Here is a 23,838-nt window from a genome sequence, read left to right as displayed (position 1 = left end):
TGACAATAAAATTGTAGTCCTTGGAGACCAAGTATTCCAACAATTTGTTGGAATTTCGATAAGCACTAATTGTGTTCGTTTGTTACTCGACCTGTATTTATACTCTTCTGTAGCAGAATTTATTTAAAATTTCCTTCATGAGAGGAAGAAACTTTTGCTGTGGCCTTCAACATTTTGACATTTCAACGATATTTCATCAGTCAAAATTAGTTACTTGCAATTATTTTTCAGCTTGATGTTTCCCAGTGAACTCAAAATTTAAAAAAAAAAAATTTCAATCTAATACATCTGTTTCATACTTGGATTTTTTTTTATGACAACGGTTATTATCAATTAACAAGTAACCTACAGACAGAGGAGGGAACGGATGCAGCTTTGTCATCGTCAATTTTTCTTATTAATGTAATAAAATTCCACTATCATCTGGATATGGTTGATTGATTGATTGTATATTGTTTTACGTCCCATTCGAGAATTTTTCACTCATATAGAGACATCACCATATACCGGTGAAGGGCTTCAAATTTTGACCTTTACTTGGCACTCAGGGCCTTTGAATAGTGAGGAATCTTTATCGTGCCAACGCCTGCCGTGACACGGGGCCTCGGTTTTTGAGGTCTCATCCGAAGGACTCATCAACTTTCACTTCAAAGAGCCGAGCGCATGGCGAAGGAACAGTTGCTACCCATTTTTTATCGACTTAGGTCAGTCGAGGCCGAGATTCGAATTCATGACCACCTGATCACGGAGCGAGCGCTCTACGGACTGAGCTACCGTGAACGGTACATGGATATGGTATTTATGTCTCCCAGCTATTTCAGTGCGTAAGAGCATGTTCTAAGAATTCGAAGGATGAAATATTACACCGAGACAGGATATAATACTAACAATTTAGTTGCTCTTACAGGCTTAAAAAGTCATCATCTCGAAAATTCTATGATGTTATATAGGGTCTGTTTGCCAATAATACCCGCCGACATGTTTGGCTGACATGTTTCCCAATAATTGTTCGGCAGTTTTGATTAAGAAGTAATGAACCTCCGCTCTAAGTTTCAAAAAAAAAGTTTTTTTTAAATTTCCTTAACTTTAGTTAAGAGGGGAGCATGCTGTTTTTGAGAGGTTTTTAAAATTTATTTATGATAAACATTCCTTAAATCTCCGATTGTAATCCCACCCTACCACGGGGGTCATGGTTTGAAAAAAAAAATTGAATCTACCCATGATGAAGATTTTGTATGTTTCACCCTTTTTGGCCAAGGTGATCCTCGAGAAGGATTTTTTTGAAAAATGCTAATAATTTTTCACAAATTCCAAATTATGAAAGAGATCGTGACCTTTCATTTGAGCAAATTGAATTATATATACCTGAGGATGCTTTCACTACTGGACGAAAAAAGTGCTGAGAATCCCAAATTGTACTGATAATGTTTGATAATTACTGATACTGTGCTGTTCTTGCTGATAAATACTGATATTTACTGTTATTATTACTGTTGTTGGTGATAATTTTAGTTGTTTCTGATAAATACTGATAATTACTGTCGTCTTTACTGTTGAGTCTGATAAATACTGATAAATACTGTTGAAGTGCTGTCGATGCTGAGATTTACTGATAATTACTGTGGTCATTGTTCTTGAGCTGAGGAGGTGCTAAAATAGAGCTTAGGGTTGTTAAAACCTTCTTCAATCTTTACTTTCTCTTTATTTAATTTTCACAACATTTTCATGTTTCTTTATATTTACTGCTTGTGACAAAAAATATGACACTGATCTCGATTATAATACGGTTGTGAAAATCTTGACAATTATAATTAAAGTTAAACATTAAATAAAATTGTCAGCGTAAAGGCAAATGTTTTCCAAGAATCTACGAAAATAGTACATGACTTGTTTATCTGTAAGCAGGATAAATGGAATTTTTCTTTTGCATGATTTCATTTTAACATAAGTCACTGTTATACTAAAACATTAAGGCTTTTTGAAGAAAAAAAAAAGATTGATAGCCCGACTTAAGAAATTTTGGTAAGGAGGTTGGTGATTTTTTTCATTAAAAAAAGCACTGAAGTTGAAATAATTATTAATGGATGGGAAAAAATCGGGATAAAAAAAATTTCAGCAGAATAGAAAAAAAAATTTTCACTCGGTCAAGAGAGGACAAACAATCATTTTCATTTTAAATATGGCCTTAAGTGATAGCATTTTTTTTTTATTCTTTCCCATAGATATGCATATTTCTTTTAATTTGCGGTCTTTCTGATCCTTTCCCCCCTGAAAATCTGCCCGAAACTGATACTTTTATTCTTTTTTAAAATAAATTGAGAGATGAAAACAGGGGTGAATATGTTCCGTCTGGAGGCACATTTATTATTAGTATTTTTTCTTTTTTTAGGAATACGTAATGCAAGCATTCGTAGATCGTCCCAGAATATAACTCTGCTACATGTTTATACATGTGCAATCGGCAGACGGGAGCTGATCAAAATTATTTGTCAGAATTATAGCGTAAGTGCAATAGTATACATGTAATTTTGATTTTGGTCTCTTACAATTTCACAAGTCACCAAATAATACATTTTTATTCAATAAGTTTTAAAAATCTCATTAATTTAATTTAATTTTATGGAATGGAAAATAAGAAACGGGACCTACTAAGTGTAAATAATGAATGATTAAGTTGATCGATTTTAATATTTTAAGGTCACAGATCTGAATGGAATACACGTTTAAATTGATTGTATTGATCAGAAATCGAAGATCAACCCGTGATTTGGCTTTCTTGTGTACATGTCTTAGGCACTGGGGCAGAACGGGGTACAACATGTATATTCCATGTAAGTTGTAGTGGTTAGCGTAACAATGAGCACTAATTACCTATTGTTCTGCGTCTGCGGCCACCGGTGTTAATAATAAACAAATGAACCTACACTGTATATGTACTTGCTATTTGGAGCAGGAATAATCTTTATGGACGTACAAAAAATTTAATTTTTGTTATCGATTTTGTTGACAAATTAAATTGATAGAAAAATGTTTAGCAAAATAGGACACAGTACAAAATAAAAAAAGGAAAAGAAAATTGATGAAGTTATATACATTGTACAAACTTATTAATTAAATGAAGTAACTTAAACATGTTAAAATAAAATAAATATATTTTAATTCACGTAGATCTTTGCTCAGTATTTATAATTTCATTTGCTAGTTTTACATACATTTCTTGAGATAAAGTTTAAAGAATATCCGGGGGGAGCGTGCTACATGTAAATTCATTTGAATCTCTGTTAACAGTGTTTAAGGGCCTGTAAAACGGAGACGAGGATTTCGACTTTATCTAATAAATAATTAATATGCAAAATTTGTTCGAGATTTTTTTTTATAAGATGGTTTAGTGATTTGGCAATTTGTGTAATGATATTGGCATCAACTGTTTACAATTCAGAAACGCAAAAACTCCGCATTGCTGAATCCGAGAAAAAAAATCTGTTTTGAAAATTTGAGAAACATGCTGATCGCACTCATGAATAAATGGTATAGCTGAATTTTGTATTGTTCCTTGATTCTCTAAAGTAATTTATTCACGTATATTATAGATATTAAGTAATTATTACATGTATAACTATATGGGACTTAAAACTAAAGAATCAGCCTTGCGCCTCTCAGCTTACTTAGTTAACAGTCTTTCATCCCCCCCCCCTTTTTTTTCTTCTACATTGTGAATAACTACATGTAATTGAATCATGTCGCGTGTACTTTAAGTACACTGGTTTCGCACAACGAGAGATGGAATGGACAACAAATATTATACTCTCTGTACAAGGTTATTTCTAATTTTACTAATTTTACTAAATGTATGTCGTAAGAAATACAAAATGTACTTATATTTGACCCGATTCTCAAAACGAAAGTAGAAACTGGACATGTATATTTTACACGGTGTTTTAGAATAACCGATTAATTTCAAGTTTTGTTTTATTTTGTTTTTTAACTGACTGACCGCGTATAAGCAGGTTATTATTATTATTTTTTTAGATTGCTGTTACCAGTACATCGTACTAACGAAGAAAGAAAGATGCGTATTTCATTGAATGAAAATCACACTGCATAAGATTTCTACATGTACTTCCTGATGACTTAAAAAAAAGATACACGTAGCTTGATACCACAAAATGATATTAAAAATATTGCGAGGAGGACATAAATTATAGAACTAGAGCGCACTAGCTAAAATTAAGAGATAATTCAACGAATTTAAGATCATGATTAAATCTTGTTATTTGAACCTGTCACATTCTTCATTAAAGGGCATAGTATATGTTATATGAATAGATTTTTGTGAGAAATATTTAATACTGCCTTGTTAAAAGGAGGATGGTTTGTAAAGGGGGAGGGGGTCTCCACTAACAGAGCAGACGGAACTCATGTTACTTGTCAAATATTCAAGTTCACTACATGAAATTATAAATTTAATTGCAGCCATTGACTGTATTAAAGATGCTTCCTAAAATTTTTAACGACAGTACAAATACACACGGAAAAAAATATGAGATGGGATTTTTTTAAAAAAAAAAAAAAAACCTTTCTGAATAAAAAAAAATGTTTTAAAAAGTACCTGCATAGGTAGATTAACCACTGCATGTACACCCCGCTTTCAGATATTGACAACAAAGGAGAAATATAAAGATAAAGGAAAACATAAACATTTTTGATCTAATTTTAACATTAAGATGTAAAAAAAATAAGAAGAAGAAGAAGAAGAAGAAAATAAAATAAATGAATGAATAATGAAATGTGAAAACAAATAATTCATGTGACTTTTTCATTTAGAATTTAACTAGTAAGTAGATTGTAATGAATTTTGTTGATAAAATGCTTTCTTTAAAATAATTAATCATCACTCAAGCTTTTTTAGCACCTTCTCAGCCAAAGAACAATGACCACAGTAAATAGAGAATAATACATGGCAAAATCTGTATCACACCCCATATCAACCCGAGACTCCAATATCAGCCCGAGGGCCGAAGGCCAGAGGGCTGATATTGGTCGAGGGTTGATATGGGGTGTGATACAGATTTTGTCATGTATTGTTGTTTTTATTATATATTTGAAAATAGTGTCTAAAAATCTTATATAAACTTGTAAATTAATTACCATTTTTTAATTAATCGAATGTGTTCTGTTTTTGTTGAATTTCCGTTTCTCATTTTCCCCCCAAAGGCAATGCATTCAGCGATAAGAAATGAAATAATTATAAATTAAACAAATCATTATTTTGAATAGCGTAAGATATCTGATGAAATAAAATTACAATTTAAATAAACTTCATTAACAAATAGAAAAAGATCCGAGATACTCCAAATGAAAAATACAGAGATGTTCCAGAAAGGTGTAATAAAGGGTGTGATAAAGGGTGAAATAAAGGGTGCTGATACAGGGTGTGTAATACAGGGCGCGTGCCTGTGTTCATATCAGGGATGCAAAAATCCTGTATTATATAACAAATATATAATAATTATCAGTAAATCTCAGCATCGACAGCACATCAACAGTATTTATCAGTATTTATCAGACTCAACAGTAAAGACGACAGTAATTATCAGTATTTATCAGAAACAACTAAAATTATCAGTAACAACAGTAAGAATAACAGTAAATATCAGTATTTATCAGCAAAAACAGCACAGTATCAGTAATTATCAAACATTATCAGTACAATTTGGGATTCTCAGCACTTTTTTCGTCCAGTAGTGTTTTTGGCAGGTTAAGTTGAAAAAGACAGAGAAATTCTTGACAAGAATTCTAAATGTGTACAGTTTACAGACAGAGCTAATGGACACAGAACAAAAATGTTCCCTTGACTTTTCAGTTCAGATGAGCGAAAAACAATATTGTATATATTATAAAATGCTAGGTTCACAATTATGGGTTTTCTTTGACTTGAAGGTTAAGCCGGAAATCATTATTCTTGGACAATTTATTTCATTCTGAATTATTCTCTGTATTTAATGGAAATTTTGCAAATCCAATTTATTCTAAGGCTACGGTAGTTTTTGGAATGTTTAATTTTTTTTTTTTTTTTTTTTTTTTTTTTTTTTTTTTTTTTTTTAAATCCGGATTGGGGGTGCATTTTAAAAGAATAAAGAGACGTATTTGACAAACATATATTGTACTACGGCCTAAGAATATTTTTCTCTCCCTGTGTGTGTGAATCTTTGTCCGAGTGTGCATGTGTATGGTGGGAAGGGGCACCACCATTGAACCCCATCCTTTCGGAAATTGCTGGATCCGTCTGTGCTAAGTAAATATTTTCAATTTTGCAAATTAAATTATAAATTAAGCAAACTTACGACTATCGAAATATACTCAAAACAGTGTATAATAGGAAATGTTATGAATTCAGGGTTCCTTTTCAGTTTTAATACATTCATTGATTACAGTAATATAATTTCAAATCAGTTGATAACGCGCTACTTGATTGGATAAGAAATTAGTTATAGGCTGTATCGTCACAAAATGCGTATCAGCTTGACCTGACATTTTAGAATCATTTTTGAAGGCAAATCATGATATGCTATTTGATACGCTAAGGGAATAGTACACACATAAGAGGGTTTCTGATTATAAATATATGCTATTTTTGGTCAGGGATCCACTTATATTGCTAAATGAAGAAGGAATTTGGTTCAAGAAGATGATTTGTCAAATCTTGTGAAAATTTGGAGAGGAGGTATCATAATTGCAAACTTCTGTGTACAGAAATCCTCTGGAGGATGGATTAAAGTCCAGGCTGTTTGATATCATTGACAGCTGTTTTTTCAATAAAAATAGAACTCGTAAATCTACTTACCTTGTCATTGATCATTTGCAAAATTATTTTGTTAAAAAACATTTTGATTGTACACTCAAGTACTCAGAAGTTGATATTAAAAAGATGCTTGAGTTTCTGATTGACAATATCTATGTGGTTTTTGGAGACCAAGTCTTCTAACAATCTATTGGAATTCCCATTGGCACCAATTGCGCCCCGTTATTAGCAGACCTATTTTTGTATTTATATGAAGCAGAATTTGTTCACAATTTTATATGTGAAAAGAAGAAAACACTTGCTGTGGCCTTCAGCTCGACATTTAGATATATCGACGACGTATTGTCAATTAACAGTGGTTATTTCCATTCTTATGTCGATAAGATATATCCCAGTAAGCTTGAATTAAAGGATAACCACAGAGTCTGACACATCTGTTTCATATTTGGATATTTTACTAGAAAAGGATGGTAATGGTAATCTAACAACCAAGCTTCATGATAAACGTGATAACTTTAACTTTTAAATCGGAAACTTCCCTTACTTATGCAGAAATATTCCTTCATCAACTGTATACGGGGTTTATATCTCCCAGTTGATTCAATACGCAAGAGCATTCATTACGTTTAAACAATTTCTAAAACGAGGTAAGTTATTGACAAACAAGTTGATGAAACAAGAATATCACCAGTCTCCTTTTAAGTCGTTATTTCATAAGTTCTATGGACGATACAATGACCTTGTCAGCAAATGCAATTTATCATTAAGTCAAATGCTGACTGACGTTTTTCATACTAATTGTTGGGCCATTATTTACACATTGAATTGTCGACGGTTTTTTTACGTTATTTCTCGATCATGACAAGGAGCACACGGGCGGATGTGACCCGTCGGCAGGGTATGCTCACTCCTTCATGGCACCTGATCCCACCTCCAATGTTTTAGAGGTTGTAATTGCTCTGATTCAAAATTTGTATTGTTTATTGGACTTTTGAGCTTGAATACTTTTCGCTATCTCCATACATTTAATTAAAACATCTTTGACGCACGTAAAGCTTGGTCGGGCAGCATGGTCCACATATTCCTCGGAATGGTATCAATTCGAGGTCTATCCAAAATTAGATATACGAAATTCATGTTCTCCAAAAAGGCACGTTTAAAACATACAAATTAGGCTAGATTTCGTGCCAAAATCAGTGAAAGTTTTGTCGATCCTCAACCACAATTTCTACTTACATCATTACATTGTCAACATTATGCAACATTATGCAGCAGATAACCTCTATAAAAGTGTGATCTGAACCATAGAATTTCTAAATGTGGTTTCTTTTTTAAATTATTTTTTTAAGTAACTCAATTTGCAAGCATGGAAAAAAGGTGTAGCATGAAAGCTAGACTGGAGTTCCTCCGGGCATATCTTACAAGAGACCATCTTCTGAGTGTCTACAATAGATTGCGACGTAATGGATTGATAGAGGACTTAGGACCAATAAGGGCAACTTCACTAAAACAATTACCGGTAAAATACACTAACAAAATTAATAAAATATGCTGACTATACAACCGCTACTTTAAATGTAGATTTTATAGAGTGTTAAGTAAGTTTACTTTGTTAAATAATTATTTAACTAAACAGACAACTAATATTTTACTTCATTCAGCACTGGATATTACTAAGCATTTAGTAGATTTACTAATTTTTCGATTCCTCCATTCCATTACTAAAATTTCCATCATTCTAGTAATTTAACTGATTGGGCAAGTGAAAGTTTATTAGCTTTGCTTCCTCCTCTATTTATCTGTCAGCCACATTCTTTTTAACTCATCTCTCTCTCTCTCTCTCTCTCTCTCTCTCTCTCTCTCTCTCTCTCTCTCACACACACACACACACACATAGACATGAATACTATAATGATAAGATTGTTAATTTTACATGTTTATGTTTGTAAAATAACATGGTGTATTTGAGTGGAGCAGGGAGATTGGCTAGGTATAAGTAAATATACAGACAGAGTTGATCCTAAATTTTTGAAACTCTCAGCTCCCTCGCAGCTATGTTAAGGCTGTTCAAAGGCTTGATATGCATTTAAAAAATACCATTGTAATTTGAGCTAGGTTTTGAAAATAATTTTGTGAAGAGAGTTTAATAGGGTATTATAAAAAAGCAATTTTGTGATGTCACATGACTGTGATGATCACGTGACGGACACTTCCAATTTTTTCTTAATGTTGCATAAAAATTGCATCGGCACAAGTAAAAAACAAAATTATTGTGAACGGTTTGTTACGGAAGCCAGTTGAGGCCAGTTCAGAAAAAGAACTATTTTTTATTCCATTTGAGCACAAAAAAATTGCGTTTAATCGCAATAATCATTGCGTTTAAACGCAAAAGATTGCGTTTAATTGCAATGTATTTTGCGTTTAAATCCAAAACACTTTGCGTTTAATCGCGAAAGATTGCGATAAAATGCAATGATATTGTGATTAAACGCAATACTTTTGCGATTAAAAACAATAATTTTATCGTTTTTACGTCCCATTCGAGAATTTTTCAGTCATTTAGAGACGTCACCATATACCGGTGAAGGGCTTCAATTTCGACCTTTACTCGGCACTCAGGGCCATTGAGCAGTGAGGGATCTTTATTGTGCCAACGCCTGCCGTGACACGGGGCCTCGGTTTTTGAGGTCTCATCCGAGGGACCCGCAACTTCAACGTGCCGTGCGCATGGCGAAGGAACAGTTGCTACCCATTTTTTATCGACTTAGGTCAGTCGAGACCGAGATTCGAACTCACGACCTCCCGATCACGGCCTTCCTTGTAAGGATTCGCTTTGCATTTAAACACAATGGTACTGTAGTTTCAAAATTAGACATCAATAAGCCAAAGCTTATAATTAGCAGGAGCCGACACTTCAAAAAACCATTTGATTCTGTGTCTTTTTGCAAAATTTTCCAGGTTTTGAAATTGTAGTAAAACAATGGCATCCTAACAACCAGAATGTCTTAAACGTATTAGAACCCAATGTTATACATGTTATGAATCCTTTGATCAATTGTTATACTTAATTCCGATACATGTTTTTTCCTGAACCCATTTATACATGGGTTAAACTTTGTGACCGAAACGTGGGGGATAGTTTTTTAACAATTCTTTTTTTTTCTTTAGTCTTTTATTTAGAAGATAACTTCTAATTGTTTACAGAATTTGTTTAAAAGTAGAACAAAATAACAAAATGGACAAGTGATTTGTGATTGTAATTAAGCAATTGACCAAATCTTCATTAAAAATATAGCGATTTAGTAAGTTAAAGACATGTCTCGTTCTTAGGTTGCCTTTGTATTTACAATCCAACATGTTTCTGTTTCTCCTCTATAAATTCACATCGGTGATTTATCCCTTCAGAGATCGTTTTCCTCGGAGGAATCTGATTCTATAAAGGTAGACAATATACAATTTCCTAATAAATGAAAAAAAGAAAGAAATAAAAAATATATAACAGTATGTGTAGATCTGTTGCATTCTGAAAGGTTTGATACAAATTATTGCATTTGAACACAAAGAATATTGCGTTTAAACGCAAAGATATTATTGCGTTTAAGCGTAATTATTATTGCGTTTAAATTCAAAGATTATTTCGATTAATCGCAAAATTTTTGCGTTTAAACACAAAAATTATTGTGTTTAATCGCAAAACTATTGCGTTTAATCGCAAAATTATTGCGTTTAAACCCAACAGTATTATTGCGTTTAAACCCAACAATATTATTGCGTTTAAACCCAACAATATTATTGCGTTTAAACGCAAAAAGTATTGCGTTTAAGCGTAAAAGATTGCGTTCAATCGCAATCTTTCGTGATTATACGCAATTGGTTTGCAATATACAATGTGATTAAGGGCAATCGTTTGCGTTTAAACGCAATGATTATTGCGATTAAACGCAATGTTTTGCGTTTAAACGCAATAATAACTGCGTTTAAACGCAATAAAATTTATTTATTTCTCTGAACTGGCCTCAACGGGCTTCCGTAGTTTGTTACATAAGTCAATTTCACGTTTTCTTGGGTACATATAAATTGCAGGGGGCTAGTCTGAATTTTACTTCTTAAGAAAATATTTCACGATAAATTTAACTTACTCACAAATAAAGGAGGATTTTAGTCTGATGTATACACGATTTCTAAATTCTAACTCTGCCTACGGACGTGTGGAAGGGGGGAGGGGGATTTCACAATTTTTTTTTGTTATTGTTTGAATACGTACATATGAGACAAGAAAAAGGTATAACGATGAAATATTGCATGTGTTCACCATCATAACAGCACATTAAAGTTTAAAATAAAAATCCAGAAGACCGTAAAAAAAAAAATATAAATGTCATGTTAAAGGTAGATGTATGTAAAAATTATGACACTTTCCCTGTCATGACAGCTGAAGTTTGTAGTAACTTGACGTTATATACCATTATATAGTCATCTCTAGATAGTTCAGAGAGGTTACTGCAGCTGGCACATTGTGATATTTTTTGGTCAACCTTATCCTAGCCGCGTTGTTAATACTTGTCAACACCCTTTTTTCAATGTTTTTCTGATCACCCTTCATCTTTTAATCCTAGAAACAGTTGTTGCAAAAACAATTTTTTTCCGCAAGGCTTATGATATGCAATATTGAAAACATAAATAGATGTTATTAGCCAACAAAATGCTAGAAAAAAATTCACATCTTAAACGTGTTTTTCCTCATTCATTAATTCAAAATTTTCTTTTTTACAACAGGAAGAGGTTGCGGAGGAATCATCAGCGTCTAAATAAATAAACAATGCGAAGCTGTATGACAAGATTTTTGATGCAGTTGAATTTTTTTTATATATTAAGGTGTTGTTTGAAAGCTTGGAGGAAAAATATCCAATTGCACAAATTATCCTGTAATATTTTCATTACATTGATAAGAGTGGGCATTTTTGATAAGCTGAAAAAATTCTTGATACTCTCGTCACATATATTTTCATACATTAGCTGAAACTACATTTTAAGATTATGCAAAATAGTCGACTCAAATTTTTCCTTCCACAACACTTTTTCAAACCAAAAAAAAAATTTACATTTTTGCCCACGGTCTATAAAATTTTATTTTATGTTTTTGGACTATATTGATACTTCTGTGGCTGCTTTTCAGTTATCTTCCTTTATTACATTGTCTGCATGACAATACACTTTATTGAAAAGAAACGGGGGGGGGTGGGGGTGGATATCGAAATAGATGTGCATCCATAAGGAAAAATTTTCACAATGCGAGAAGAGAAAATCCTTTTCAAGTTGTTACAAGCACAGATTACTTGTATCGTCTCCACATATCTAGACATTGATATACATGTATTTATTATTTAATGAAAATGTTTGAAGACTGTAGAGATTTAGATGAATAGACAAATAAATGAAACCTTAAATTTCGATGATCTAGAAAGATTTGTCAAGAGGATTTTTTTAAGTAACTTTATGTATAAAACCGTTAAACTTTGGATTAAAAGCCTTTTGAGGAATTTGCAAGTACATTGCGCTCCAAACGGCAGATGGTGATGAAATAGCTAATATAAACATTAATTGTTTATTCATTATATTATTCACGTACAAGTTAACTGTTGACGAACCATTAATTTTTTCTTGCTTATTAATATCATTGAAGGAGAAATATCAAGAAATAAAGGTGTAACAATACAGTTTTACATTATTACATCAAATGTATTGGTCAAAAAGGTGTATGATACACATATCGTATCGTCTGGTGGGTGTATATTTTGATACAGTAAAAGTTAATTTTTATTGTCTTGCTTGAAAAAAGTACGTAAGACCTGACAAGGTAGATAAAAAAGAGAATACAAGGTTAATACTTTGAATCCACCAGTAATAAACTTTACCGGTAATAAACTTTGGTTTCATCGAGATATCCATTTACTTTGGGGATAGACAAAACCAAAAAAATATAAAGATATACATACTGATAACTCTATTGACACATGTTGTATTGCATTACCGTATCGTGATAAAGATTGCAGCCCGCGTAGAGCAGTGGTAGAGCGTCTGCTCTAGAGTCGCGGAGTAAGGAGTTGATCCTTCCGTCGCAGGTTCGAATCCCATTGTGGGACGTGGAGACCGGTCCTTCGGATGAGACCGTATAAACCGATGTCCCGTATTGCATTAAATGTTGCACGAAAAAGATCCCTCAATACTCAATAGCTCTGAGTGCGGAATATAGGTCAAAATTTGCAGCTCTCCACCGGCAAGTGGTGGCGTCTCCATATGAGTGAAAAATTTTTGAGAGGAACGTTAAACAACAAACAAGCAAACAAATAAATATTACATCGCTTGGTAACTTGCTATACTCAGGCCTACTAAGAAATAAATTTTGCTTTTTTTATTGATTGAGTATCTAAGGTAAATAAGATGGAAAACTTTTTCATCAATGTTTTTATGGACTTTGAGAAAGTTTCCCATCCAGGTTTTCTTGGATACCTCGATTATTACAAAGTTAAAAGAAATTAAAAGATTTATTTGTGAAATTTGATTAGCTTTAACTCATTTAAGTTAAATCGGTTTATCAAAGCCAAATAGTATTAATGACATTTTTGTTTATCAGGCTCTATAGGTAAAAAATTAATTAGACGTTTTGGTTATTCAAAGGTTCATAAGACTTTTTTTACTTACAGTTTGAGTATGTCAGAGATTTTGGTGTTTAAGGTTTAAGGAGGGTTGGGGTGGGGGGTAGCTCTACTGGTGAGGCAGACTACATATATGCATCTGCTGCATAGTCTAGCTTACAAGTAGTGCTCACCTGGACTTTACAATTAATTTTATTTCAAAAGTATTAAAGAACATGATCTTTATTTTAATTTCCGGGTGTACATCTGTCCCCAGGCCCCCCTCAGAACTGTTTTCATATTTGTATGTGCAGTTATGAGAGCAGCAGTGGCCATGACTGCCAATAAACCATTATAAGAACTTGTAATATGTGTCAGTTTTCTTTTTTTTCTAGGTAAAATTTGATATGGTACCCTTATAAACAATATTTTGTCTTTGATGATTAACTAACAATCCCGCTGGCTTTCTGCTCTGTAACAAAGACAACTTTGCTCCATTTCTCTTAGAATGATTGGGTTCATCTTCCATTTATTGACATTTAGGATGGCTTTTCTGTGCTTTTAAAGGCCTGTTGTAAAGAACTTCCACTCAAGAGTAAACCACTCAAACTGTAAAGTACTGAGTACATGAACTGTTTTAAGTCATTTGCTTGATTCATTGTCATCATTTACGTGATAAATGTATTTTAAAAAGTTTGTCATATTCTTAGATATAATTTTACACTCATGATGGTGTCTCATTGCCCCTTATGCAAAGAAATGAAACGGCTTTCATAAATTATATTTCTATGCTATTTTAGATGTTACTGACTTGTCAATGTGTTAAAAAGGCTAGATTTTTTACTTTAACATTGTAAATCATAACTTTGCTTTTCTTCGCTACATAGGTTTTAGGTCACATAGTATTATATAATGAGAAGGACTTTCCAGGCGTAATTCTCCTTCAGGCGGCATTTTAGTTTCCAGGCGTTTTTTTTTTTTTTCTAGGTGTCATTTATTTTTCCGGTGCGTAGCTCATTTGCATTTTTCGCCTCAAATTCCTGTCCAATTCTGCTTGGTTTCCTCTTGGCCTGGAACCTGTTTATCACTTTATATGTAGTGAGACAAACTGACGCCCGGAATCCTTCTCCAAGTGCGCCTCTTTTCCCTTATGTTCCGGGCGGACATTTCGTACAGGAAGGAACTTATATTTCTGATGTTGCCCATAAAACGTCATTTTGACGTTACCAAAATTGACAACTAATAGCGTGCGCAATGTGAATGCATTTTCTTTTCGCACTTATTCATCACACACATACACACATTCACAAACACACATGTATATATATATACTACAAATATAGACACGGAAGTACAAGTATTAAAAGATGATGGATAAGATTGTACACAAATCACGGTCTTTCATTTCTTTTGTGTTGTCCTTTCTTCTTCAAGTCTCTAGGCTGCGTTTTGGTACGTACAATTTTCAGAAGATACTTGAAATTGTTTTATGTATTCTGTTTCCAGGCTCTTCTATAACGTTTTCTTTAACTTCGTATTTGATATGTTAAGTATATGAATATCCGTTACTGACATCACTACTTTTTTTTTAGAATAAAATAAAAGTGAAGTGTATGTACACGTAAGAAGTTGGTAATCAAATAATATCTTTTATATGTGTAAGGAATGTAGAGTAATGCTGAGGATCTCGTAGAAAAAAAATATATTGAATTTAAAACACGTAAGATTTGTCAAAAGGAAAACTGGGATATAGAGAATGTGTTGGTTTTTAAAAAATGTACCTCTTACCGATAGCTGCCCAATCTATTTTTATGAGCTGCATACATGTAATTCTTGGTTTTTTTAGATGAATAAAAGAGCTAAAAGGGTAATCTTCAATGAGAGAATTTTAAAACAACTCTTTAAAGTATACGTACATGTATAATAACCTCATTGAAACCAACAGTATCAGGTTGGCAAACCATGAACTCAATTTTAAGACCTTTATGTCCTTGAGAAAAAATCAGTAATGGATTCATAACAATCCATCATGATTACATGATTTGTTAAAACAACTGCTACCTAAAAACAAAGAAAACTCCGGTTGTATTCCTTGTTTTACGAGAAACACAGACATTGTGTTTGTTGTCTATAAAACATTTGTTTTATTTTAGCCTACTCTCTAAGTACACATAAAAAAATATTCTCTGCGCAGCACAGTTAAGGCTGCAGTAAGAAGGCGGTGCCTAATTTATACGGGAAATGCTTACTATGACATCACAAAAAAATATAAGTTCTTCAAAGTACCACAAAATGAAATGATCTGCTATTTTAAACTGTTGAATAGCTTTAAACTACATCAATACTAACTAGTGCATGCATTATTGTCGTTGGTTAAGTCCCACAGAGCAATATATAAACAATTTACTGTTCGCAATGCACTTGTCAATGTGACGTCATATCGTAAAATTTGACGCAGTTTGTATGCAGTGAGAGGCGGATCAAGTTATATTTATACAATGAAAAATGTATTTTTGGTTATGCCCTTGCAATATTAGAATTTATAGTTGACCTCAATACTTCAGGTATATTTGCTAAAATCACATGACTGCCACATCACGTGACAAGTCTAAATAAGAAATCTAATAGTCCTCAACATGTAGTTTTCAACCACATTACATTTGTCTGATAATAGTAAAGTCATAAAAAGAAACGTCCATCCTTGTAAAGAATGTATTTGTCTATCTAAAAAAAATTCGCCGATATTTCCATTTGGCACCTTAACTGCACTGCGTGGTGATTAAAATTTTGATTACTTAGTTCAAAACAAGAGAAATAAAGTAAAACTTTGATGATTACAGTGGTGGCGCTTTATCTCACTAATTTATTTTTGTTTTATGTTGAAAAGCCATATATATTATTTAACTGTAAGGGTTATTTAACTTGTGGGTTGGATTTATTATTTTCATTCCCCTCGAAGGCTTTATTTTAAAATTTTCAACTTTGCATTGCTGAAACCTCCCTGTCATATTTCAATTGCATTGAAAGAACCTTTTACATTTTATAAAAACAACGATTTACTACTAACAAGAAATATATTTAACACTACAATTGGTATGGTCCAGATTTTCAAGACTTATACAGGTATTATTCTTCTGCTTTCCTAGAAATATACTTTATAAAAAACAAAATTTTAAAAAACGTTTAAATATCATTGGATTTTAGTTACATTATTTAAATTAGATATGATTTTTTAGGACAAAGAAGTGTCATTTAAACTTTTTTTAAGTCTGCAGCCAATCAGGTGGTATTGTCATCTATGGTCAGGAAGGAGAGACTATACGATTGATATGCCCTTTATCACCGCCAGACGTAAATGGACGAACGGTTTGGAATGGACCACCGTCAATGTATACCTACTTTATTAATGAGGCGAAAAACCCTAATGTGTCCAAAGGAGAACGTTTGACAGTGGTGAGGAATACGCAGACAGGAGGATACGATCTCCAAACAACAGGAATCACCAAAGAGGAGGACGTGGGGCTATACTCGTGTGATGTAAATACCATCCCACCAAAAGAATACAGAATATACCTGAAATTATATTGTAAATATCTACGCTATTGGAAAGATGTTCCCATCTTGTTTATTAGTCGAAACGTGGAGATGTCTTTCCTGTTTAAGTTTTCAAAAGTGTTATTCGTAACTTTCGATCCTTAGGTATTCAAAACTGTAAATACTCAACTGTATTTTTATAGTGCCTCCCTCCAGCATAGACATTGATTCCTACAATGAAGATGGCACCTTAAGAGTCCATGGTACAGAAGACTCTCCTTTAAATCTGTCATGCCAGTCATCAGGCGGTGATCCTCCCGCCACTGTGTCTTGGTTTAAAGGCTCTGCATTATTAGTTACTGGTATTAATAGGACTTTGTACAGCTTTATTCCTACAAGAGTCGACGACCTCCAGAACTACACATGCACTGCATACAATCCAGGTTTATCACAACCAATGCGAAAAAATGTTCAGATATTCCTTGATCGTAAGTGCAAGGACATAAATATCATTTTCTTGAAAACTGCATTATGTATAATCAATTATGATCAAATATTCTCTTAGTTGTGTTGGCTAGTAATACAGGTTTCCTAATTGTTTCAAATTATGATAACAATTTACATGCGTCTTGGAGATCATGTCTTCCAACAATCTGTCAAAATTCCAAAGGGTACCAATCGCGCTCCATTATTATGCGACCTGTTTTTGTATTCACCTGAAACAACATTTATTCAAAAACCTCTACTTGAAAAGAAAAAAAGTCTCTTATTATGGCCTTCACTTCAACATTTAGATATATTGACGACGTATTATCAATTAGTGTAAGGCAAAAATACAAATACAGCGCATCTTTCTGACTACGTTATAGTTTAATGTGAAGTGTGATCTCTATGTCATATTTTTATTTATTTTTCTTTCAGTGAGACCGACAATTCCGGAAATTGCCAAGATTCCAAATACAAAGGAGAACGATCAGATAATGGTCACGTGTTCATCTTCCTGGGGTCGTCCTCCTGCATCACTATGGTGGATATTCCGGGGAACATACTTAAAATCAACGTATGTTTCCTCTACGATGGACTCTTTAACTCAAACTTACACTGTGGATGCTATGTTAAACATTACAGTAAACAAAGAGGACAACGGAAAGACCATCATATGTATGGCAAATAACTCAGTTGTACCAACTGGTCTTCAGTCATCCCAGAGGCTGACGGTGATCTGTAAGCTAGCATTTAAAAACACTTATTACTATTACCATAAATGAGGTCTTACAAACGTTGTAACGTTTTTGTTTCAGGTCCACATTTTTCAAAAATTCATGAAAACTTCCTCTATCAAACCGATTCTGAGTTGTTTACTGAAACTTTCCAGTTTTACATATCTATGACTTACATTAACTACTATGCATTGATTCTTCTTTGTCTAATAATAAGATTTCAAACACATAAGTGATGTATGAAAAACAACTCTGCACCGTTAATGCGTACTTCCGAATATCAATGGCATCGATATAGATGTACAGGAAAAGACTTTTTACATACATACTAAGGAATTAAAAATACCAAAAACACAAATGCCATTTCACACCCACCCACACACCCACACACACACACACACACACACACACACACACATACATATATATATATATATATATATATATATATATATATATATATATATATATATATATATATATAGGTTATTTATTTCTGCGTTTCTATTTTTATATTCTTAATGTTACGGGAAGTTATTTTGAAATTGATTGCGTTATTCTATATATTTTTACAACCGAGTTTTGTATAAAGATGAGCTATACTTCTTACATGTCAAGAAAACGTGTGTTAAATAAAACAGAGCTATCAATATGTAACATAGCGTCATACTGTCAGAAATATGTACCGGAGACCTATTGGCTATTGAATTTAGAGAGTATTGATACAGAGAGGGCCGTCTAACTGAGGTAAGATGAAAGGAAAGTACGTAATACTGTAATCCAGCTATAATTCGTGTCATCTTTTATTCGCGATTCGGCAGTTTAAAATTAATCCGTGACGATTAGTTTTCTCGACATAGGAAACCTTTAAAATAAATAATTTGCGGCGATAAATATTCGCAACTTTAAGAAGGCCGCAAATCTCCCAGATATTTATCACAAGCGAATAAAAGCTGGTTTACAGTAAAACATCAAAAGTCATTGAATTAGAAGATTGTCAATAGTAAAAAAGTTTTGTAATAAAAGTACATTTTACCCTTAAAACTTTAGTCTCCATTCATTTCAATATCTTACAGGGAAGCCCGAGTCACTGCAGAGCTTATGCAAATCTTCTTCAACAAGTTGTACATGTATTTTTGCAAAATATAGAATGCAATGATCATTATATTTATTGAGTGTTAAATTTTCAATAAAATAGAATTAAACAGTGCAAATGTTTATAAAGATACACGTATTCGATTAATATAATGGTAAATCAACTGGTTCCAGAAATTCCCCCTCTAATTCCCGTACTGGCATCTGTCTCCACTGTTCTGTTAGCTGTCTGTGCCGGACGTGTAACTATTGACATCCTTAAGAGGATATGTAATAAAAGAGGCAAGAATTTACAAAATATGCTCAGATTTCTGAAATTTTAATGCTTTGACATATATTTGATTTTTTTAAATTAGAAATATGCTGTTTCCGAAGATATGTGTAAGTATAAATCTTTAATTTTTTATGTGATTTGCTTTTACTATAATCTCAATTTTCACAACATATTTATGTTACTAGAAATGAAGATTACGTCTTGCAGGACGTCACACAAAATAGATGATCATCGATCAGGACATTGTTGCAGATCGAAAAAGATTTTTTTTTTTTCAGTTTAAATAAATGAAAATGCAAATGAAAGGTAATTAAGAAAAACTACTGAAAAATCTAAATATTCCTTTACAATATTTTAAACAGATATATCAATGTTTGTACTTGTATATGGTTTTGTTTGTTTGTATGCTGTTTAACGTCCCTCTCGAGAATTTTTCACTCATATGGAGACGCCACCACTTGCCGGTAGAGAGCTGCAAAGTTTGTCCTATACTCGGCACTTATGGCCATTGAGCAGTGAGGGATCTTTTTGTGCCAGCACCTACTGCGACACGGGTCCTCGGTTTATACGGTCTCATCCGAAGGACCGGTCTCCATGTCCCACAGTGGGATTCGAACCCGCGACGTAAGAATCAATCCCTTACTTCGCAACTCCAGAGCAGACGCTCTAACCACTGCGCCACGCGGGCGACCTTGTATATGGTATCTTATGAAAATAAATAGTATCCAGAAATAATGTTTGCATAATGAGGCTGACTCAAAATTTATTTATTTTAAAAGAAATCAATTGCCTTCTTCTTAAATTTCTAATGAACTGATAATCTTTAAAACATGCATTCACGTTAATGAATTTATGATCGGAAGTACCTGTCTTACAATTAGTTCTCTTTCAGTACTAGTGCTTTCCCTCTTTTGTAATCACTTATCTAATAATTTCGGCTTCTTAATTGCTAACTGTATGAGTTTATGAATCTGAGTTTGTTTGAAACATTTTCATTTATGTCATGAGCCATTGTCTTCACGTGCATGTGTTTCAGCATAAAACCAAAATCATAAATCAAATGTCTTTTATACTTTCATTTTAGAAAACGATTTCAGTGGAAAACATGTCGAAAGGTACACTGTGCATCAATAAAAAAAATTTCAAATAGTTTTTCTGAAGATTAAAAATTTATTTTATTCTGTTTAATGATGCCATGCCTACTTGCAGTCTTACAAAAAAAGAGGAAACATCCAAAACAGAAATGTATATGTCGTTGTTGTGGAAAACACTGAAGGTAAAACAAATATTAAAAAGAGCTAGATTTACTTTGTATATAGAATGGCCCCGATCATATATCCTATAAACCGAATGAGACCAATTGTCCCTTTTCCAACCTCAATATAAAGCAAAGACTTACTGATTTCAAGGCCCATAAAAAAAACTTTACTTTGAGAGCTCATATTTTGATGAAAAACTTTGTGAAATTCCAACGTTTTTTTTTATTTCTTTTAAGAAAATTGGTGTATTTGAGTATCTTCAGCAGAGAATTAAAATATTAGCCCATCCCTCGATACAAAAAATGAATCATGGACAATAGTCCTCTGAAACAGTTTTTTATGATAAATTTGAACATTTTTGATAAGAGATTGGGGTCAATGCAAAATATTGAAAAACAGCTGAAATGTTTGTCATCTTTTTGAAGAATTTATCAGGATTTGAGGATAATGACACAAGTCATGAAATCAGTACGTGGACTAGCGGGAAAATTTCGTCCTTTTAAGATATGAAGTCACAAAGGGTTCAGATGAAATGATATGCATTTTCAACTTAGCAGTTTAGATTTTCTGTTTTTTAGAAATTCACAGGGCTAAAATGATCTAAATGAATCATGTTTTTTGTAACCTTCGGATGAGACCGCATAAACCGAGGTCTTGTGCCGCAGTAGGTGTTGGCACGAAAAAGATCCCTCATTGCTCAAATGCCACAAGCACCGAGTATAGGTCTAAGTTTGCAGCCCTCCACCGGCAAGTTGTGGCATCTCAATATGAGTGAAAAATCCTCGATGATACATTAAACAACAAACAAACATGCTCACGTAAAGTTTAACATGCACTTGACCCAAATTGAGTGGCAAGCTTCTCTACATTTTCTTATTTAGACATATGTTACTGATTCAGTTATTTACTTTTAGTTACTTATAAACTATGATATTTAACTTATTTTTAAGTAACTTTTCAATGTAAAAGATTTTAAATATACAGCTTATTTATTTTGTTTTACAGATCTCAATATTTCATGAAGGTGGAGACTAATTGACTGTAGTGCAAAGAAGAACACAATGTTTTATTGATTTACGTTTCAATAAAACTCTATTTAAGTTTGAATGAAGATATGTACAGTGAGTGATAGTGATGGTTGCGTGTAGCCTGTCTGTAGAATAACTTGGAGAATTATTGAAGTTATTCATGACCTCATTTCTACTTTCGTTTTGCGTGCACGACTTGTAATTCGAATTACTTCCCTTTGTGTCGCTAGTTTACAACGACCATAACGACAGAAGATTTTGGTCCAATATTCATTATAACATTTGAAATTAACAAATACAGTGTCTAAATATTCAAACATATTAATTTTAAAAGAAAGAAATTAATTAGAAATCTTACAAAAATAATATTTACAGCTACGATGAGGTTTTGGAGTGTGTTTTAAACATTTCACGATAAATGACCAAGAGATATTATATTTCGTTACTGATTAAAAAAAATAAACAGAAAATGAAAATTCTGAAGAACTAACAGAGTTCAAAACAAATGAAATAGACGATTTTTTTAAGTTAACCGTAAAAAATGACACATTTGATCAAGTATTTATTTACCACTCTTTGTTTATATCTATGTAATTTTTAACTTGCTATAACGGTTCAATTTTCTCCAATCCGGATGTTGTCTAATCCGGCCAAAATTTTTGGAACCACTGGTCGCCGGATTAGACAAGTTTTACTGTATTGTACATGTATAGTAATTTCAGACAAAAAAATGCTGTAATTAAAAAGATTAATTTTAAAACTAAATACAAATGCAAACGTAGGGGGAAAAATAAATGTAAATTTCTGCTTGCTAGTTGTTGTCTATAAGTGGTGTATAAGTGCATTGTGGCAACGCACAAATTACGTACTTTGGAACAAATTCTTCAGAATTCGTTAAATCTGGAACAAATTCAACGCAAATTGAAAAATTTTCATAGTGCAATAAGAGTGAACATCAATATTTTTACCATGGAGACACCTGACGCACTTTGAAAAAAAAATTATAAATCAATAATGTTGGACTTAGATTTTTAGTCAAAGCCAGCATTATTTTGTTATATTTCTTTCGAAAAACTGATGAATTGATCTACCCTCATCGAGAACGAGGAGAAGACAAGTAGAAGGTCCCTCAGCCCAACTCTTTATCTTTTCTACCCAGGTATATGCATTTACATAACTGGTATGATATTGATATACTTTCTCTCCATAAATTTGAGTTTATGTAAAATAGATTAAAAAAATGAAATAATCTTCCCTGAAAAAAAAATAACCACCCTATTATATAAAGGAAGAGAGACTCATGGGCTTTATTGCTGATCTAGGCAACAATAGCCAAATGACTATACTTTGGCCAAAGTCACTTTACAAAATCAATTGCAATACATATCAAAAGAAAAACATGTTGTTCGGGAATAAACAATAAACAACTACATCTACCGAAGTTATTACAGACTGGATAAAATAAAAAACAAAGCAAATTGTGCTATTAAACAAGTATTCCTCCATTATTTCTAAAAGACTTTTTTACTCTTATAGCAGTTACGAGAACCTTTGGGAACAAGTCAACCCTTATTTTTTTTTTAAACGTTTATATCTCAGATCAAGAAGTGACGTCATCACCGAAAAGTTATCAAACTAGATTCAATTAATCATTTATCATATCAAGAATATTGAACCAGCTGTGCACATTTTTTTCCAAGTGCGTTAATATGTGCGTTAACTTGGTCCCACTTTGAAAAAATACAAAGTGCATAATATTTCAAAGTGCATTTTAGCAGTGTATGAATCAACAGGATAGACATTGAACGTTAAATAAAATTAAAGCGGCAAACTTTTAAACGACTCAACACTTGCTAATAATATTAACCATCCTGTACAGCAGTTCTTATGACAGCAGGCAAACATGAAACTCTTCGGATAAACAAACAGTTTTAAAGATTGCAGAAAGACATATACGTGTAATCGCATCTGTAGAATTCTAATTATATCTC

The 23,838-nt window shown here is 32.7% G+C and overlaps 1 protein-coding gene and 1 long non-coding RNA gene across 2 annotated transcripts in view; both read left to right on the top strand.

Annotated features, from left to right (window-relative positions):
* LOC133195682 (hemicentin-1-like) overlaps positions 1 to 18,603 on the top strand; it is a 70,206-nt gene extending 51,603 nt beyond the window's left edge. The window contains exons 2-3 of the mRNA XM_061331587.1: positions 17,175 to 17,459; positions 17,893 to 18,603. Coding sequence (XP_061187571.1) covers positions 17,175 to 17,459; positions 17,893 to 18,239 — 632 coding nt within the window. The 3' untranslated portion in view covers positions 18,240 to 18,603. The remainder of the gene's footprint in view (positions 1 to 17,174; positions 17,460 to 17,892) is intronic.
* A 1,088-nt stretch (positions 18,604 to 19,691) lies between these two features.
* Positions 19,692 to 22,654, top strand: LOC133194593 (uncharacterized). The gene is made up of 2 exons (XR_009722129.1): positions 19,692 to 19,866; positions 21,825 to 22,654. It is a non-coding gene; the product is annotated as an uncharacterized LOC133194593 (long non-coding RNA).
* Positions 22,655 to 23,838: the final 1,184 nt, after the last annotated feature.

This window comes from Saccostrea echinata, unplaced genomic scaffold (assembly GCF_033153115.1).
Source record: "Saccostrea echinata isolate AGI-Se365-2 ecotype Australia unplaced genomic scaffold, CSIRO_AGI_Sech_v1 ptg000029l, whole genome shotgun sequence".
In the NCBI taxonomy this organism is placed as follows: Eukaryota; Metazoa; Mollusca; class Bivalvia; order Ostreida; family Ostreidae; genus Saccostrea; species Saccostrea echinata.
The sequence above is the reverse complement of the archived record's forward strand: the minus strand, read 5'-3'. Positions and strand labels throughout refer to the sequence as shown.